This window comes from Scyliorhinus canicula, chromosome 8 (assembly GCF_902713615.1).
Source record: "Scyliorhinus canicula chromosome 8, sScyCan1.1, whole genome shotgun sequence".
In the NCBI taxonomy this organism is placed as follows: domain Eukaryota; kingdom Metazoa; phylum Chordata; class Chondrichthyes; order Carcharhiniformes; family Scyliorhinidae; genus Scyliorhinus; species Scyliorhinus canicula.
Genome location: NC_052153.1, coordinates 160316528 through 160333109, shown reverse-complemented (window position 1 = coordinate 160333109; position 16582 = coordinate 160316528). Strand labels below are relative to the sequence as shown.

The 16582-nt window shown below is 42.0% G+C and overlaps 1 protein-coding gene across 1 annotated transcript in view; it reads left to right on the top strand.

The window, feature by feature from the left end:
• LOC119970635 (homer protein homolog 1-like) overlaps positions 1-16582 on the top strand; it is a 112816-nt gene that overhangs the window by 60680 nt on the left and 35554 nt on the right. Inside the window, exons 5-7 of the mRNA XM_038805565.1 lie at positions 1454-1596; positions 8326-8482; positions 14967-15077. Coding sequence (XP_038661493.1) covers positions 1454-1596; positions 8326-8482; positions 14967-15077 — 411 coding nt within the window. The remainder of the gene's footprint in view (positions 1-1453; positions 1597-8325; positions 8483-14966; positions 15078-16582) is intronic.

Below are 16582 nucleotides of genomic sequence, written 5' to 3'. Positions count from 1 at the left end.
GAAAATGGGAAGAAAATCGTAAACAATCGGTCAGTTGCAGACGGATAAACCATATTTCATTTCTTTGTTCCTTCGTATCAAATTATTTCACACTGATTCTCCACTGATAATTTTGTGCAATTTATATCATAGACTTGCAAATTAGTGGTATCTGTATTCGACTATTAGCATGTTAAGGAATAAATGTCTCCTATTCCGAGATTAAATGCCATAGCAGTCCTCTGATCATCCAGGCTTCACTCTTACTACATCCCACGTAAATATTTCATTAAATATCGCCAAAAAACCTATAAAAACCGTAGTTGCACCTGTTCTAGAGCTATTCACTGACCTGAGTAGGTAAAAGAACTAATCTAGATGCACAAAAAGCTGAAGAAAAGACGAGTTATGACTCGAGGAAATGCAGGAACGAACAGCCACGTCTGCTTGTTGCTTTTGATGGTTGCACCACGTACATCATGCGCATGCGTGTGGGGGGATGGGGGAGAAGCACCATTTTCTCTAGACAGAAAGGGTACACCATGTTAAAGGAATAAAGGGCTAACAACTGCCTCTGCAGTGTGGTGAGCCTCCAAAAATTGATTTATCACCGCTGAAATTTTAAAATTACTATCTTATTTCCTTCTCTGGGGCAGCACGGTGGCCTAGTGGTTAGCACAACCGCCTCACGGAACTGAGGTCCCAGGTTCGATCCCGGCTCTGGGTCAATGTCTGTGTGGAGTTTGCACATTCTTCCGTGTCTGCGTTGGTTTCGCCCCCACAACCCAAAAAATGTGCAGAGTAGGTGGATTGGCCACGCTAAATTGCCCCTTAATTGAAAAAAATAATTGGGTAATCTAAATTTAAAAAAAAAAATAAAATTTTCCCTTCTCTGATTGGATGCCCCCATCCAATGGATGCCCGGGACCAATGCACCGTCGCCCCCCCCCCCCCCCCCCCCCCCTCTGCACGCCACTGGGGGGGAGGAGGAGGAGGAGAAGAGGGGGGAGGAGGAGGAGGAGGAGGAGAAGAGGGGGGAGGAGGAGGAGGAGAAGAGGGAGGAGGAGGAGAAGAGGGGGAAGGAGGAGGAGGAGGAGGAGAAGAGGGGGGAGGAGGAGGAGGAGGAGGAGAAGAGGGGGAGGAGGAGGAGAAGAGGGGGGAGGAGGAGAAGAGGAGGCGGAGGAGGAGAAGAGGAGGCGGAGGAGGAGAAGAGGGGGAGGAGGAGGAGGAGAAGAAGAGGGGGAGGAGGAGAAGAAGGGGGGGGAGGGGAGGACAGAGCGAGAGAGAGACACTGGATTGCAAGTTCTGGGGAGAGAAGGGCACAGACTAAGGCAAATAATAGCTGCGAATCTGAACCCAGTTATAGAGGTGAATTCACTGGGGTGAATTTGAAAGCGTTATATTCGATGATCTGCTAACATCCCAAGTAAGGACTCCTTTTTCCAGAATGAAAGATTTATATTTTGTTTCACAGGAGTCTGCAGGCGGTGACCTGCAGTCCCCTCTGACACCAGAGAGCATCAATGGGACAGATGATGAAAGATCTATTCAGGATGTGGCGCAAGATTCTGATGCACGAGCTGAAATTAACCAGAGTTCTCTACCTTTTACTCACAGGTAAGCATATGATATGTGAAGTTTTTGTTCGGTCAGTGGTGATTGCTGTTTTACATTGCTTCCATATTGGAGTCGCTGTTACGTAAAATCTCTTGCTGCTTAAAACTGCATAATGTTTCTTTTGCTGGAGTTTAATGTTTTACATTGCGTCTCTGGGACACTGCTTTGGTTTCTCCATTTGAAACAAAGAGCCAGTTCCTGTAATGGAGGCCATTGCCAAGGTTGATTTTTTTTTTTTTAAATTACATATCAGAAAACTTTTGCTGAGTTTGTCCTTTAATGGACTGATGATTGCAGGGCAAAGGAGACTGAGGACCACAAGGAGTTCAAGTTGAGCAAGTGATTTTAGTCATGTTGGGTAATGTATTTGGAGTTTAAGAGGAAAGCTGATGAGAGATAGAACTCCACCTGCCCAATATAATGAGAGAACAGGTTGAGCTGCCTATTTGCATGCTGAGATTTTCATTTGTTCTGTTCTGAAAAGTTTTCGCAAGAGGCTTTTCAAAAATGGGAGCAGTAAGTCTGAGATTGACTGACTGAGAACTACTGACTGAGAACTTTCAACAACTTTATAGAGCTTTAGAAACAAGTGCTTGATGAGCCAAGCAATTTATAGGCAACCTTGATGAAAGAAAAGGTGTGACTTCCATTTGAGTTCAGCAAAGATAGTGGAGTCAGGAATGTTTCGGATGAGCTGGGTAAAGCAAGGAATCAGTTTGTAGTTGTCAGACAGGAAAAAACTATATGCAAAATGTGAACTATCCCCGAACTTTCAATTTATGCATATCAACCTGTGTAATGGGATCACAAACTTCTTAAATTATCAAATCCTGGAATTTTAAGAACCATTAATTCGAACTTGTGGCTGTCATAGAACATAGAACAGTACAGCACAGAACAGGCCCTTCGGCCCTCAATGTTGCGCCGAGCCATGATCTCCCTACTCAAACCCACGTATCCACCCTATACCCGTAACCCAACAACCCCCCCTTAACCTTACTTTTATTAGGACACTACGGGCAATTTAGCATGGCCAATCCACCTAACCCGCACATCTTTGGACTGTGGGAGGAAACCGGAGCACCCGGAGGAAACCCACGCACACAGGGGGAGGACGTGCAGACTCCACACAGACAGTGACCCAGCCGGGAATCATATAACTCATCCATTCAAACATGCATCCTTACTACCTTGGGTTAACTTTCCACAATAACAGGTGGCATGTGGCGCAGCGGATAGCACTGGTGCTGAGGACCCGGGTCCAAATCCTGGCCCTGGGTCACTGTCCGTGTGGGGTTTGCACATTCTCCCTATATCTGCGTGGGATTCTCTCCCACAACCCAAAGATGTGCAGGTTAGGTGGATTGGCCACGCTACATTGCCCCTCAATTGGAAAAAATATATAACTGGGTACTCTAAATTTTTTTTTAAACTTTCCAGAATAACATGTTAGTGCAGATGGTCATATCCAACTGTGGACAAAGCTGTTTCTTAATTGATTGAAATAAAACATCTATTGTGATTGATCTGTGTTTTGAGCAGCCAGGCGGAGGCTTTACGGCCCCTAATTCTGTTTTCCAAATTTCTGTTGTCTTTAGCTCCTTTCGTATCCTATCATATCTGTCACACGTAAAATGTACACTTGGTTGAAATGACCAATATCTATTTAGCCAAGTCTGTGGATATGCTCATATTAAATTTCCTACATAGGCAAAGTAATCAGTCATGAACCACCTACTGGCATAAACCCAACCCAAGCCAAAACGTGCTTGGAAATGTTTTCGAATCCTTCAATGATACGGCACAGAAGAAGGCTATTTGGCCCATCTGTCTGTTCTTCAAAAAAGCTATCCAGGACTTCCAGTAGCGGCTATGATGTGAGCAGTCGCACAAAACTGAAACCAGAGGACACTATCTCAGACGAAAGGGGCGATCCTTTAAAACTGAGATGAGGAGGCATTTCTTCAGTGGTGAGATAGATGGGTTCTTGATTAATAAGGGGATCAGGGGTTATGAAGAGAAGGCAGGAGAATGTGGCTAAGAAAAATGTCAACCATGATTGAGTGGTGGAGCAGACTCAATGGGCTGAGTGGCCTGATTCTGCTCCTATTCTTGTTGTCCTATGGTCGAAGCTGTTGCTGAAGATTTGATGAAGACAATTGTGGGGGCCATGGCACCCATTTGTGTGACCTTGGACGGGTTGGATCAGCGGGAGGTACAGGGGATGATGACTAAGAAGGTGGAAGAGGTTGCTCAATGATCACAGTGATCAGATTGTCTAGTTGGAGGCAGATAAGGTGTTGCTGGTGGCGGAGCAAATGGCCAAAGTCAATGACCTGGAGAACCGCTCCAGGCATCAGAATTCTAGGATTATTGGATTGCTGGAGGGCCTGGAAGGTATAGCACTACTGTCTATGTTTCCATGATGTTTGGGGGTGGGGGAGTGGTTCTGGTTAAGGAGCAGGTCCTCAGATGGGTAAAGGACACGCCAGAATGTAGATGGGAGGGCCATCCTATCTGAATATATCAAGGTGCAAGAAGGTGTGTGGCATTTAAGGCCAAGGTGGCCCTCTACAGAAGCAACATGGGTTGTGTATTCGACTCATCTTTGTGTTGCTTTCAGAGACTAATTATTTTGGCGTGCCTGAGGAAGCAAAAAACTTTGTTAATAACCACGATTGGGAGGGAACTGAAGACTTTGAGGACTTATGGTCCTCTTTATTTGGACAGTTTGATTTCTCCTATATTTGTATTTGCAAAAAAATACAGTTTTGTGTTGTCTATGGGATGGTTATAAAGTGGGAGAGGGTACATTGTAATGGGGTTTGCTGGTGGGGTAGTTTCTGGGTGTATTTGGAGGTTTATTATATTGTTGGAACTGTCGAAGCGGGTGGGATTGGGTTGTGGTTTTCTGTTTTCTTCCTATATTGATTGCTATTAAAGTGTGATATGGGCTAGGGGGCTGTTATGGATACATGGAGTGAAAGATAGTTTTTCACCCCAGGTGGGTTCACCTGGCTACCACGTTAATGGGAGTGGAGCGAGAAAGATGGCCGCAGCCGGTTACCTACTTGGGGGGGGGGGGGGGGGGGTTCATTGTTGCTTCAGGAAATTAGCATGGGTTTTGTGTTTGTTTCGCTGTTGGTTCTTGGTGGCTTGTTTGTTTGGTGTCGGGATGGGGGTGGGTGCTGAGGGGGAGGAGTTGCGGGTTAAATGGGCCAGTTAAAAGAGCCCAGGTATTTGCCCATTTGAAAAGTTTTAGGCAGATGGTCTTTCAGCAGGAGACCCATTTGAGAGTTGGAGGATCAAACAAAGCTGCGGAAACCATGGGGGTTGGACAAATGTTTCACTCTAGCTTTGATGCCAGAACACTGGGGACCTCAGTGCTCATTATTCAGAGGGTGGCTTTTGCAGCGGTCAACATTTTGGCGGACTCAGGAGCAAGATATGTAATAGTAAGTGGGGTGTTAGCCGGTGGCTTTGATTAACATCTATGTGCCGAATTGAGATGACACTGATTTTATTCAGAGGGTGCTGGTGTAATTCCTGATCTCGATGTGTATCAGTTAATATTGGCAGTGGATTTTAATTGTGTGTTAGACCCTAGACTGTACAGATCAAGTGCCAAGTACTTCATGCCATCGCGGATGGCAAAGGAGCTATGGGTGCTCATGGAACAGATGAGGGGGGAGCAGACACATGGAGATTTAGACATTGAGTGATGAGTTTTCTTTCTCTTTCCATGTGCATCGGGTTTACTCCTGGATTGGGTTTTTTATGTTGGGCAGGTCTTTGATTCCTGAGGTCATGGAGGTGGGGTGTTTGGCGATAGTAATATCAGATCATACTCTTATTCTGTGGATCTCTTGTTGGAGCTGGGCCACTCTCCGCGACTCCCATGGAGGTTGGAAACTGAATTACTTGCAGAGAAGGAGTTTTGCGAGTGGATATCATTTTGCCATTGGGGAGTATGTGGAGCTAAATAAAATAGAACAGGAAGCCTTGCCCTCCATGCTCTGGGAAACGTTGAAGTCAGTTGTGTAGGGGGAGGGGGGGGGTAGAATTTCATACAAGTCATATAGGGATAAATCTGGAAGTATGGAGAGGCAGAGTCTGGTTGACTCTTCTGGTGGTGGACCACTAATACTCGAGTGCCCCTAGGCAGGAGATTTTCGCAGAGCGAAAGAAGTTACAATTGGACTTATTGGTTGTTGTCAACGGAGAAGGCGCTGAGCCAGCTTCATCGCACGAGGGGAACTTTTATAAGTTTGTAGAGTAGGCCAACCGCTTGTTAGCCCACCAGCTGAGGAAACAGACTGCCTCTCGTGAGTGTTTGAGACCTTTTGCTGTAGGCTATAGTCGGAGCCTCTGGAGGAGGAATTGACAGTGATACAACTTTTACATAAGTTGACTTTTCCGGAGATGGAGTGGGATAGAAGGAGCTGGAGGCGCCCATTCGACAGGAAAGATTTTGAATTGTTTTCATCTCAGTCTTTTTTTTTTAAGGCTTTCTTTGTTTCAGGTCAATACGTTATAATTACTCTTGTTTGGGTGGGCAAGGCTCTTGGGGTGCGTAGGCCTTTTTTATACAGGGATAGAGAGTCGGGGATGGGGAGGGTGGTTTGGCACTTTCTAATGTATTATTACTGGGCAGCAAATTATAAGGTACGGGGATCGTTTAAGGATCCTTGATTCTCTTGAGCAAGATTTGCATCAAACCCAGTGGTAATAGCCATTTTATGAATTTGGAACCAATTTAGACAGCATTTTAAATTAAGCACCGTCTCTTTTGGCGCCAATTAGTAGGAATTGTAGGTTTGTTTATTTGGCCTAGATTCAATATTCAGGGAATGAGGTTTAGAGACTTGTTTTTGGAAGGTAGGTTTGCAAGTCTAGAAGAGATCTGAGACATTTCAGCTTCTGAGAGGGAATGTCTTTGGATATCTGCAGATGCATGACTTTGTGCATAAAGAGCTTCCTTCGTTTCACCTGGATTTGGTGAAGGATTATGAACAGAAAGTCAAACCATGTTCTGTCAATGTTGGATCATAATCTGATGCTGTCAAAGCACATTCTGGTGACACTTTTGTTCCTTGACTTTTAATTGTGCTACACTTACCTGTCATGAATGGGACTGCATAATGTCAGAAATGTACTTCATAAACTGGCATACATTCACTGAGCAGGAAGACCCACACCATCCTGAGATGGTATCCCCATTCAGCTGGGTCAAAATGGTGAAACTGCTTGCACAACAATACTGTGGGCTTACCTATATATGATGGGCTGCAGTGGTTCAAGAAGGCTACTCCACTCCACTCCTCACCGCTTTTGCAAGGGCAATGAAGGCGGGATGAGCAATAAATGCTGGCTTAGCCAGGAATGTCCACATCCCATAAATTAATTATAAAAAGGCAAAGTCAATCCCATATTTATTCAAGCATTTGTATATTGAGGTTGAAAACTGCAATAGATCTGCCTCCCCTACAACCTGTTAGAGAGCTGTGTTTAAGATTGGGACATTTTTGATTCTTTTTTTTGAATCAGGAAATATTGCCGTGGAGAAGGAGTAAGAATTTTACTGCGAATATCTCTTAAAAATATGAATTCCTTCCTTCCCTCCTTTGTTCCCCTACATGAATTATCTCTGGGATTGAGTGGCTATAAAAATATCCAAGACAATTTCTGGGAATGAAGCATAAAAGGTGTACTGTGGAGGTGGTTGACTTCTACAGTTGTCTATGATAAAGTAATTGAAACAATTTTTGGAAATACCAATATTGTGTTGAAGTTTATGTAATCCAATAAGTGTGAAATCTTAATCGTTTTACTTTCAAGTCTGTGTGGTGACTCCTCGTCATGTAAAATCCACACTCATTAATCAATTACCATGTAGCTTTTCTTTGGTAACTGACCTACTTAGTTCTACATTTTGTTTTAAACCAGCATTGAATTCTGGTCGCAGATGGACAGATTGCCGGAGTTGGTCTTTCTGACCTGACCCAATTGAAATGCAAATGACCATGGTGGATTTACAAGCTTAAGTTTATGCACACCGGCTGATTAACAATATAGGAATGTACAGAAGATTCACAAATACTCTTCACCTTTTTTCACTCAAAGACTATCTATTGCAACTTGCATTGATAGTCTCTTCAATGCAAAATAAGTTCCTGATATGCCGGGAGGGAAAATAAATTACCTGCAGAACTGGGTTTTAAAGAGTAACCTAAAAGTGATGTAAAGGGGTGTAGGGAGACTGAACAGCTGAAGCTACCATTGATAGACCATGTTGGGGGGGGGAAGAAATGCACATGGCCAGAATGTGAACAATGGAGAGTTTGGATATAATGACAGCTGTAACCAGAATGCTCAAAATCCACTGTGTTCAAGCATGCTGAAAGGCATGTGTAGGTGCCAGTACAGCAGTACCTTTCAAAGACTGAGAAGGCAATAGTGAATTTTTGAGGGGGGAGAATTTAATGGAAGAGCAGAGAAGGTACTGTGTAAAATGTCAGCCAGAAAGGAATGTTGTGTGGTCAGCCTTTGATGATCCCTCAGGAAAGATTAGAAGAGGGTCATGGGGAAACTGGGAAACAAAGAGTATGTTACCTCCATCTGATTTACCATTTACTGTAGATATCTTAAATGTCAGATGCAAATAGACTGATTTTTTTTTTTAAGAACTCAGTAACAAAATCCATACTGTTGTGCTTATTTTATATATAGTACTACAATAGGAAAGCACTGGGAGTCTGAATTGGCAACCTTAAAAACCAACAATGCCAAACTTACAGCAGCACTACTGGAATCTACTGCTAATGTTAAACAGTGGAAACAGCAGCTTACTGCATACCAGGACGAAGCCGAGCGACTACACAAGCGCGTATGTATTGATGCACTATAAAGAGTTCTAATATCCATTTATGTTCTAATATAATGTTGATAGTGACTGATAGATTATTACCTAATATACCGTATGACTCTTGAAATGTACTGGAATATTTCACTGAATTTGTTTGTTTCGAGGTAGTCTTGTGTATAGATTTAAAGATTACTTTTTGTTCATTCAAAGATGCCAGACAATGCTTGGAATGCGAGCATTTACAGGTAATCAAATCTTTACAGATCCAGAGGTAGGGGTAACCCCAGGTTAAAGAGGGGTTAAGCCAGGACAGTTGGTAGGATTTTGCAAGCCCAGGCCAGATGGTGGGGGGTGAATTGAGGCCGCACTCTTGTGCGGAACTTGGCTATAAGTTTCTGCTCGGCAATTCTGCGTTGTTGCGCGTTCTGAAGGTCGCTTTGGAGAACGCTTACCTGGAGATCAGAGGCTGAATGCACTTCAGCAGTCAAGGATATTCAGCCTCTGATCTCCGGGTAAGCGTTCTCCAAGGCGGCCTTCAGGACGCGCGACAACACAGAATTGCCGAGCAGAAACTTGCAGCCAAGTTCCACACAAGAGTGCTATCCTTAACCCCAGTCCAGCGCCGGCATCTCCACATCATTGTCAGACCAAGTAAGGGCAGCAGATTTCCTGCTAAGGGTATTAGTGAATCAGATGGTTTTTGTTTTACAATGATTTCATGGTCATCATTACATTTTTAATTAATTCCAATTTGACCATCTGCCCTGCTGGAATTTGGACCCAAGCCACCACAGCATTACATTGGGTCTTTGGATTACTAGTCCAGTGATAACACCATGGCTCTGCCTCTCTCATTCTGCAAGTGTAGCTTGCATTCTGGAAAAGTAACTTTCAGTAGTAGGTACCATCTTCAATTTGTCACATAGATTTTACATAGAATTTACAGTGCAGAAGGAGGCCATTCGGCCCATCGAGTCTGCACCGGCTCTTGGAAAGAGCACCCTACCCAAGGTCAACACCTCCTCCCTATCCCCATAACCCAGTAACCCCGCCCAGCACTAAGGGCAATTTTGGACACTAAGGGCAATTTATCATGGCCAATCTACCTAACCTGCACATCTTTGGACTGTGGGAGGAAACCGGAGCACACAGAGGAAACCCACGCACACACTGGGAGGATGTGCAGACTCCGCACAGACAGTGACCCAAGCCAGAATCGAACCTGGGACACTGGAGCTTTGAAGCAATTGCACTGTCCACAATGCTACCGTGCTGCCCCTTTGTACATTTGTATATAGCTGCACCTCTTTTAGAATAGTCCTCAAACCAAATTTATTTTACCCTAAGGGAATCTGACTTCAAGTTGATAGCTCCTCTCCTTAGTAGAAGATATTGCAAACCAAAAATGGAAATAAACAGTTCCATAGTTCTGTGTTGAATGCTGCTTTTAAGATTTTTTTTGTGCCTCTTTGAGGGACTATACAGTGTGATTATTAAATGTACCGATAGTTGACTTATTGCTTTAGTAGATGACCCTGACTTGAGTTATTGAAATTGGTAGACCACAAAGAATAACTGCAGATCTTTATTGGTCCCAACCATTTTTAGGGAAATTCATGGAATCTAGGTGATGAGTAAATAGTTGTATTTCAGGTTAGGATGATGTTATTGGACAATTTTGTATCACTTGAAACGGAGTCTGACAGTCTTAACCATTTAAAAAATAATAATGGATAGTTGATGAAAATTAACTGCATTAAGATGGCAGAGCACTGTAAAACTTGGTGTGTCTGTCGCACACAAATCAGTTCCATTGACAATGATGCATATATAAAAATCTGTGTCCATGATTTTTGACAGGAGCCAACTGGTGTTTTGCATTGGTGCTCCATCAAAGGAAAATGCAAGGCTAGCTTCCCTTACAGTACTGCTGTGTTGCCAGTCCACAGTACTGCTGTGAGGAGGTCAGTTGCTTTCTTACAACAAGAATTTAGCTCCAGGTTTGTTCTAGTAAGTTCTAGCTGTTGCACGTTATCTGTTAGTACATGGATTGGGATGATGAGATCAGCATCACAGAAGTGAACTTTTATTAATTGGGAAAGTGGGGGGGGTTGTAATTTATGCAAATTATTTCAAAACACTTGTCAAAGCCAAACCACTGCAATGTGCACACATTTTTGAGAATGTTGAAAGGGGATAACTGCTCGACTATTGACTAACTCTGCTGTAATATCCTGAAAATTGTCAGTATTTCAGTTTATTAAAAAAAAAATCTCTCTTTGAGTCAGGAATTTTAACTTTGTGCATGCCAAATGAAATTATTGTTCTGAAATATATAGCTATCCCCTGAGTCAATGTGTGGCTCCTGCAAAGTGCAGCTGCGAACAAAATATTTTCTGGTCATGTGCTGAATCAATTGTTTTTACCAGCAACTTAAAAATTAGCTGCAAGCATAATAAAATGCAACATAATTTTTACACAAATGTACAAGAATCATTATTGGGAACTCATTTAGAGTGCAATGCATGTAGAGTGCAGGGTCGAGAGATTCCAGTTTATGCCGACACTATAGTTAAGAAAGCCCACCAATGACTCTACTTTCTCAGAAGACTGAGGAAATTTGGCATGTCAGCTACGACTCTCACCAACTTCTTTCTGGTTGTATCACAGCTTAGTATGGAGCCTGGTCTGCCCAAGACTGCAGAAAACTACAAAAAGTTATGAATGTAGCTCAATCCATCATACAAACCAACCTTCCATCCATTGACTCTTGCTATAGTTCCCAACATAATTAAGGACCCCACGCAGCCCGGACATACACTCTTCCACCTTCTGTCAGGAAAAAGATACCAAAGTTTGAGGTCACGGACAAACCGACTCAAGAACAAAGAAAAGTACAGCACAGGAACAAGCCCTTCGGCGACCATACTGCCCGTCTAAACTAAAATCGTCTACACTTCCGGGGTCCGTATCCCTCTATTCTGATCCTATTTATGTATTTGTCAAGATGCCCCTTAAACATCACTATCGTCCCTGCTTCCACCACCTTGTCCAACAGCGAGTTCCAGGCACCCACTACCCTCTGTGTAAAAAGAAAAAAAACTTACCTCGTGCATCTCCTCTAAACCTTGCCCCTCGCACCTTAAACCTATGCCCCCTAGTAATTGACCCCTCTACCCTGACTAACCACTCTGTCTATGCTCCTCATAATTTTGTAGACCTGTATCAGGTTGCCCCTCACCCTCCTTCGTTCCAGTGAGAACAAAAAGTTTATTCAACCTCTCCTCGTAGTTACTGCCCTCCATACCAGGCAACATCCTGGTAAATCTCTTCTGCACCCTCTCTAAAGCCTCCACATCCTTCTGGTAGTGTGGCGACCAGAATTGAACACTAAACTCCCAAGTGTGGCCTAACTTAGGTTCTATACAGCTGCAACATGACTTGCCAATTCTTATACTCAATGCCCTGGCCAATGAAGGCAAGCATGCCATATGCCTTCTTGACTACCTGAATTGACTTCTTGAATGGTTCTGCCATTCACTGTATAAGAGCTTCTTCCCTCCTGCTTCTTCCCTGCTGCCATGAGACTTTTGAATGGACCTACCTCGTATTAAGTTGATCTTTTCTCTACATCTTGCTATAACTGTAACCTTATATTCTGCAGTCTGTCCTTCCTTCCCTATGTACAGTATGCATTGTTTGCACAGCTTGCAAGAAACAATACTTTTCACTGTATACTAATACATGTGACAATAATAAATCAAATCAAAATCAAATCCATGTTAAGGTAACACCTGGGAGTTGCCATTGACCAGAAACTGAACTGGACTAGCCATATAAATACTGTGGCTACAAGAGCAGGTCATAGGCTGCGATGAGTATCTCATCTCATCTGACTACCCAAAGCATGTCCACCATCTACAAGGTACAAGTCGATGGAATACTCTGCACTTCCCTGGATGAATGCAGCACGAACAACTCTCCAGAAGTTCAAAACCGTCCAAGACAAAGCCATTCATTGCCACTCCAGCCACCTCCTTCAACATTTACCCCTCCAGCACCAATGAACAGTGGCAGTTGTGTGTACCATCTATAAGATGCACTGCAGGAACTCACCAAGGTTCCTTGGGCTGCACCTTCCAAACCCATAACCACTGCCATCTAGAAGGATCAGCGTGGCAGATTCAAGGGAGCACCACTACTTGCAAGTACCTCCTAACTTGAAAATATATTGCTGTTCCTTCACTGTCATTGGATCAAAGTCCTGGAACTCCCTTAATTCCTGACAGTGCTGTGGATGTGCCTACACCACATTGACTGCAGCAGGTCAAGAAGGCAGCTCACCACTACCTTCTCCAGGGCAATTATGGATGTGCAGTAAACCACCCACATTCTGAAAGAGTTTTAAAAAATAAATAAAAAATATTGACTAGAAGAGTTTACATAGAACATATTGTTCCTAGTTTCCAAATTTGAGTTGGTTATTATAAATATGCACCGCAGGGACTTAATCTTTTAATTGCATTAGATATAAGAATTATGCCAGATCAAGTTCAGGGTCAAGACTGTGAAAGATTGTGGCATTTGATATATCCTGACCATTGCAGTATTTGAGTAGCAAGTATGTCATGAAAAGTGCCTGGAGGATTGTTTATGAACTTCACTGAACAAATCTTGTTATGAGTAACTCCATTTCCTTCTAGTTTAAAAAAAAATGTGGAATGATTACTTCACGCCATTGTCTGAGCTGGCTGTTCAACTTTGTTCAACACATCGGTGAAGTGTTTGAGCAGAAATGTCTTCCTGCTGTAGGAAGCAGGAATTTAAAATTTGATAGTCTTGTTTTCGTACCATCAGCTAATTCCAGAGAGTGCAGCTAGCACAGGTATTAAATTGCATGGTTAATGTCATTAGGAAGAGGTTTTTTTTTAATGTTGATCTGAGTTAACTATTTGCTGGAGACTACCAAGGAAACAAAATGTAATAAGGTCTGGTTTTCAATTTAGTTAGTCTGCCCCCTTGTGGGTTTTTTTCAAATGCAGTGAATGGGAAGTCACTCTGCAGTTTTTGGTTCTTTTATCACAACATTGTTATGTTGTCGAAGGAGGCCATTCTGCCTATAATGTTTGCACTGGCTTTCCGAATGAGCATTGTGATTTTAGTGCCATTCTTTGCCTTTTCCCTGCAACCTTTCACATTGTTTCTATTCAACTAATCATCCAAATGTCCACTTGAATACCTCAATTGAACCTGCCAGATCCGCTGTGTGAAAGTTTTTTTTTCTTGCATTTGCTTCTTTTGCAAATCACTTTAAATCTGTGCCCTCTTGTTCTCAATCCGTTTACAAGCTGGAACAATGTCTCCCTCTCTACTCTGTCCAATGCCCTCATAGTTTTGAACAGTTCTATCAAATCTCCTTGTAGCCCTTCTACTCTCAAAGGAGAACACACAATTACTGTAAGATGTTTGGCATTCAGTGCAGAAAATGTGCTCTGTTATCTATGTATCCCGATATTCAGTTTTCAGAGTGTGTACAATACAAGTCCTCCTCTGGCATAGTTCTTGTGTGCTACCAAAAACATAATTGACTGCAAGTATGATAATGAGGGAGGAAGACCGGAAACGTGAAATAAAAACCAGGTTCAGGATATGCACTGCTTTGAGTCATTACTTTTGTAGGAAAATACTGCTTTTAACATTTTGGATGTGTAACCTTTGACACATTCTAATAAAAAGTTAACACACTGAACATGTCAAAACCTGCCTTTCCCCTTTACAGATATTGATCACTTTCTCTGCAGTTTCCCGGCATTTTGCAAGTACAAAGAATAGGGCGTAGGCACCCAAAATGTTAAAACCAGTTTGTGAAATGTAGCTAGTCATCTGTTCATCTGAAATGAAGGAACAATACTCACTTGTTCTAATCTGTTCAATGATAGTAAACTGCAATGGTAAATGGTAGAAGAATCTGCTCCATTATTAAGCTTGTATAATTTGAGTAGAGAGCAATCACGTTATCTGGCTTAAAAATGTGCATGAGCAGGATTTTCACTTATTCCCTTCAATCTTATCACAAACCCAGATGCAGAGGTCCCAAAGCTCTATTTTATGCATGCCTTCAAAATGGTCAAGTGTTACTTTTGTGCAGTAATGGTAGTAGTAAATAAAGTCCACGCTAATTCTGTGATTTATTAGAATTTTGATCCAAAATGTTGAGATTCCATTGATGAGAACAGAGGATTCGGACCCTCAAGCTGGCTCCACAATTCAACAAGATCCTGGCTGATCTGATTGTGGCCTTGGGCCCCTATAACCCCTGACACCCTGAAATCTGTGTAACTCCACATTGAATATATTTAATGACCCAGTTTATGCTGTTTTCTGGGGAGAGAATTCCATAATCTGAAGAAAATGTATATTATTTTATATTTTAAATATACAACTAAAGACATATTTGGAATGACTATCGTGAAAAATGTATTTTCTCATTTTGATCTATATTCAGGTTTCTGAACTTGAATGCCTGAGTGGGCAGGCAAATGTGCTTAAGACACACAAAACTGAATTGAACAGGACGATAGAAGAACTAGAGGCACAGATGAAGGACAAGGAAGAGGTAAGGGCATAATGCATCTTTTTCCAACTTGTCTGTAGCGACATTTGGTTGGAACACTCAACATGTACGTGATTATAAATTTAAATTCAATGTAAACAGAAAAAGATGTTTGGTGTCCTTGAGCACTTAAGTGCATAATCATATTCTAGCATGTTGAATTGATGAATGAATAATTGGCAACACTGGAGTACTTTACAAGGAGTAAAAATGTAGAACAAAACACTTCTTGCATATCTAACGAGATCAAAAAAGTAAAGACTTTCACTAAATATACAAATCAAATCTGCATACATTACCTACATGTTGCTGAATTTTGTATTGCAATTCATTGTCTGGATAGCTCAAAGTATTTCATAAATGCTGTGTACATTACTATTCTATTAAATTTGATAGGTGTTCAGTTATCACGAACACAAATCAATAAGATCTGGATTGAAAAAATGTCAATTCTCAATGTTCTTTAATTCAGTGAATGACTTGCAGGGATAGATAGAAATTGCAATATGGAAACAGACTATTTGCCCAACCAACTCCATGTCAGTGTTTAAGCAACACACACTAGGAGAGAGTTCACATCACATTTACCTACAAACTTCCTCTATTCCTCCAATCTCATGCCTACTCTAATTTGCCTAATTCGCCATTCACCTGAGGAAGGAGCAGTGCTCCGAAAGCTAGTGTTTGAAACGAACATGTTGGACTTTAACCTGGTGTTGTAAGACTTCTTACTGTGCTCTAAAGCTGCAACATCTTTTCCATAATAAGAATCTCAATACTGTAATGTTTAGTACTGTCTCATCATTATCTTTTGGCTTTTAAATTCTGTGCCTTGAAATAATTATTAGCCCAAATTTCCCCTGGACGATATTAGCAGCACATGCCATAGACCATTGTGTCCCTGATCCTGCAATGATAAATTTACATAATTTACTGCAAAACTGACTAGAAAAGGCTGTACTGAGCCTAGTGGTGAGTCAGATGCAACACATACACCCAAGGTGCCACAGTGGACAACAAATGGAACAATAGGTTATTAAAGCTTCCATAAAAGTGACTCTAGATTATCTTTACTTATTTTTAACTTCAAATAGTTATTGAAGGCTGTTGGCTTTTGACTTGGTAAATAAATGTTTGGACAGCCATACATTTTCCCTGACAGATTTAATACTTTTTGAGTTTGTGTGCTAAGCATGGTTTGCAGTTGGTAGTAATACACAGTTGGGAATTGCACAGAGTTAAGGGACAACTTGTACATATAGGTCCAGACTTTTATGTTTATAAACTGCAACCTTGTGATTTTGATTTTGGATTTGAGGTTCACGTCAACATTATGCACTAAGGAAATTTGAAATTTAATGATGAAACTGTTGTGTGTCTATATTTGGGTATAGATGAAAAGAAAGACATGCGGTCAAAGCTTTTTCTTTTGCACTCGTCAGAATAAATGCAAAGGAACAAGTTGTATTACATAGCAAAAGGGTGCTGATTGGTTGGAAAGTGGACGC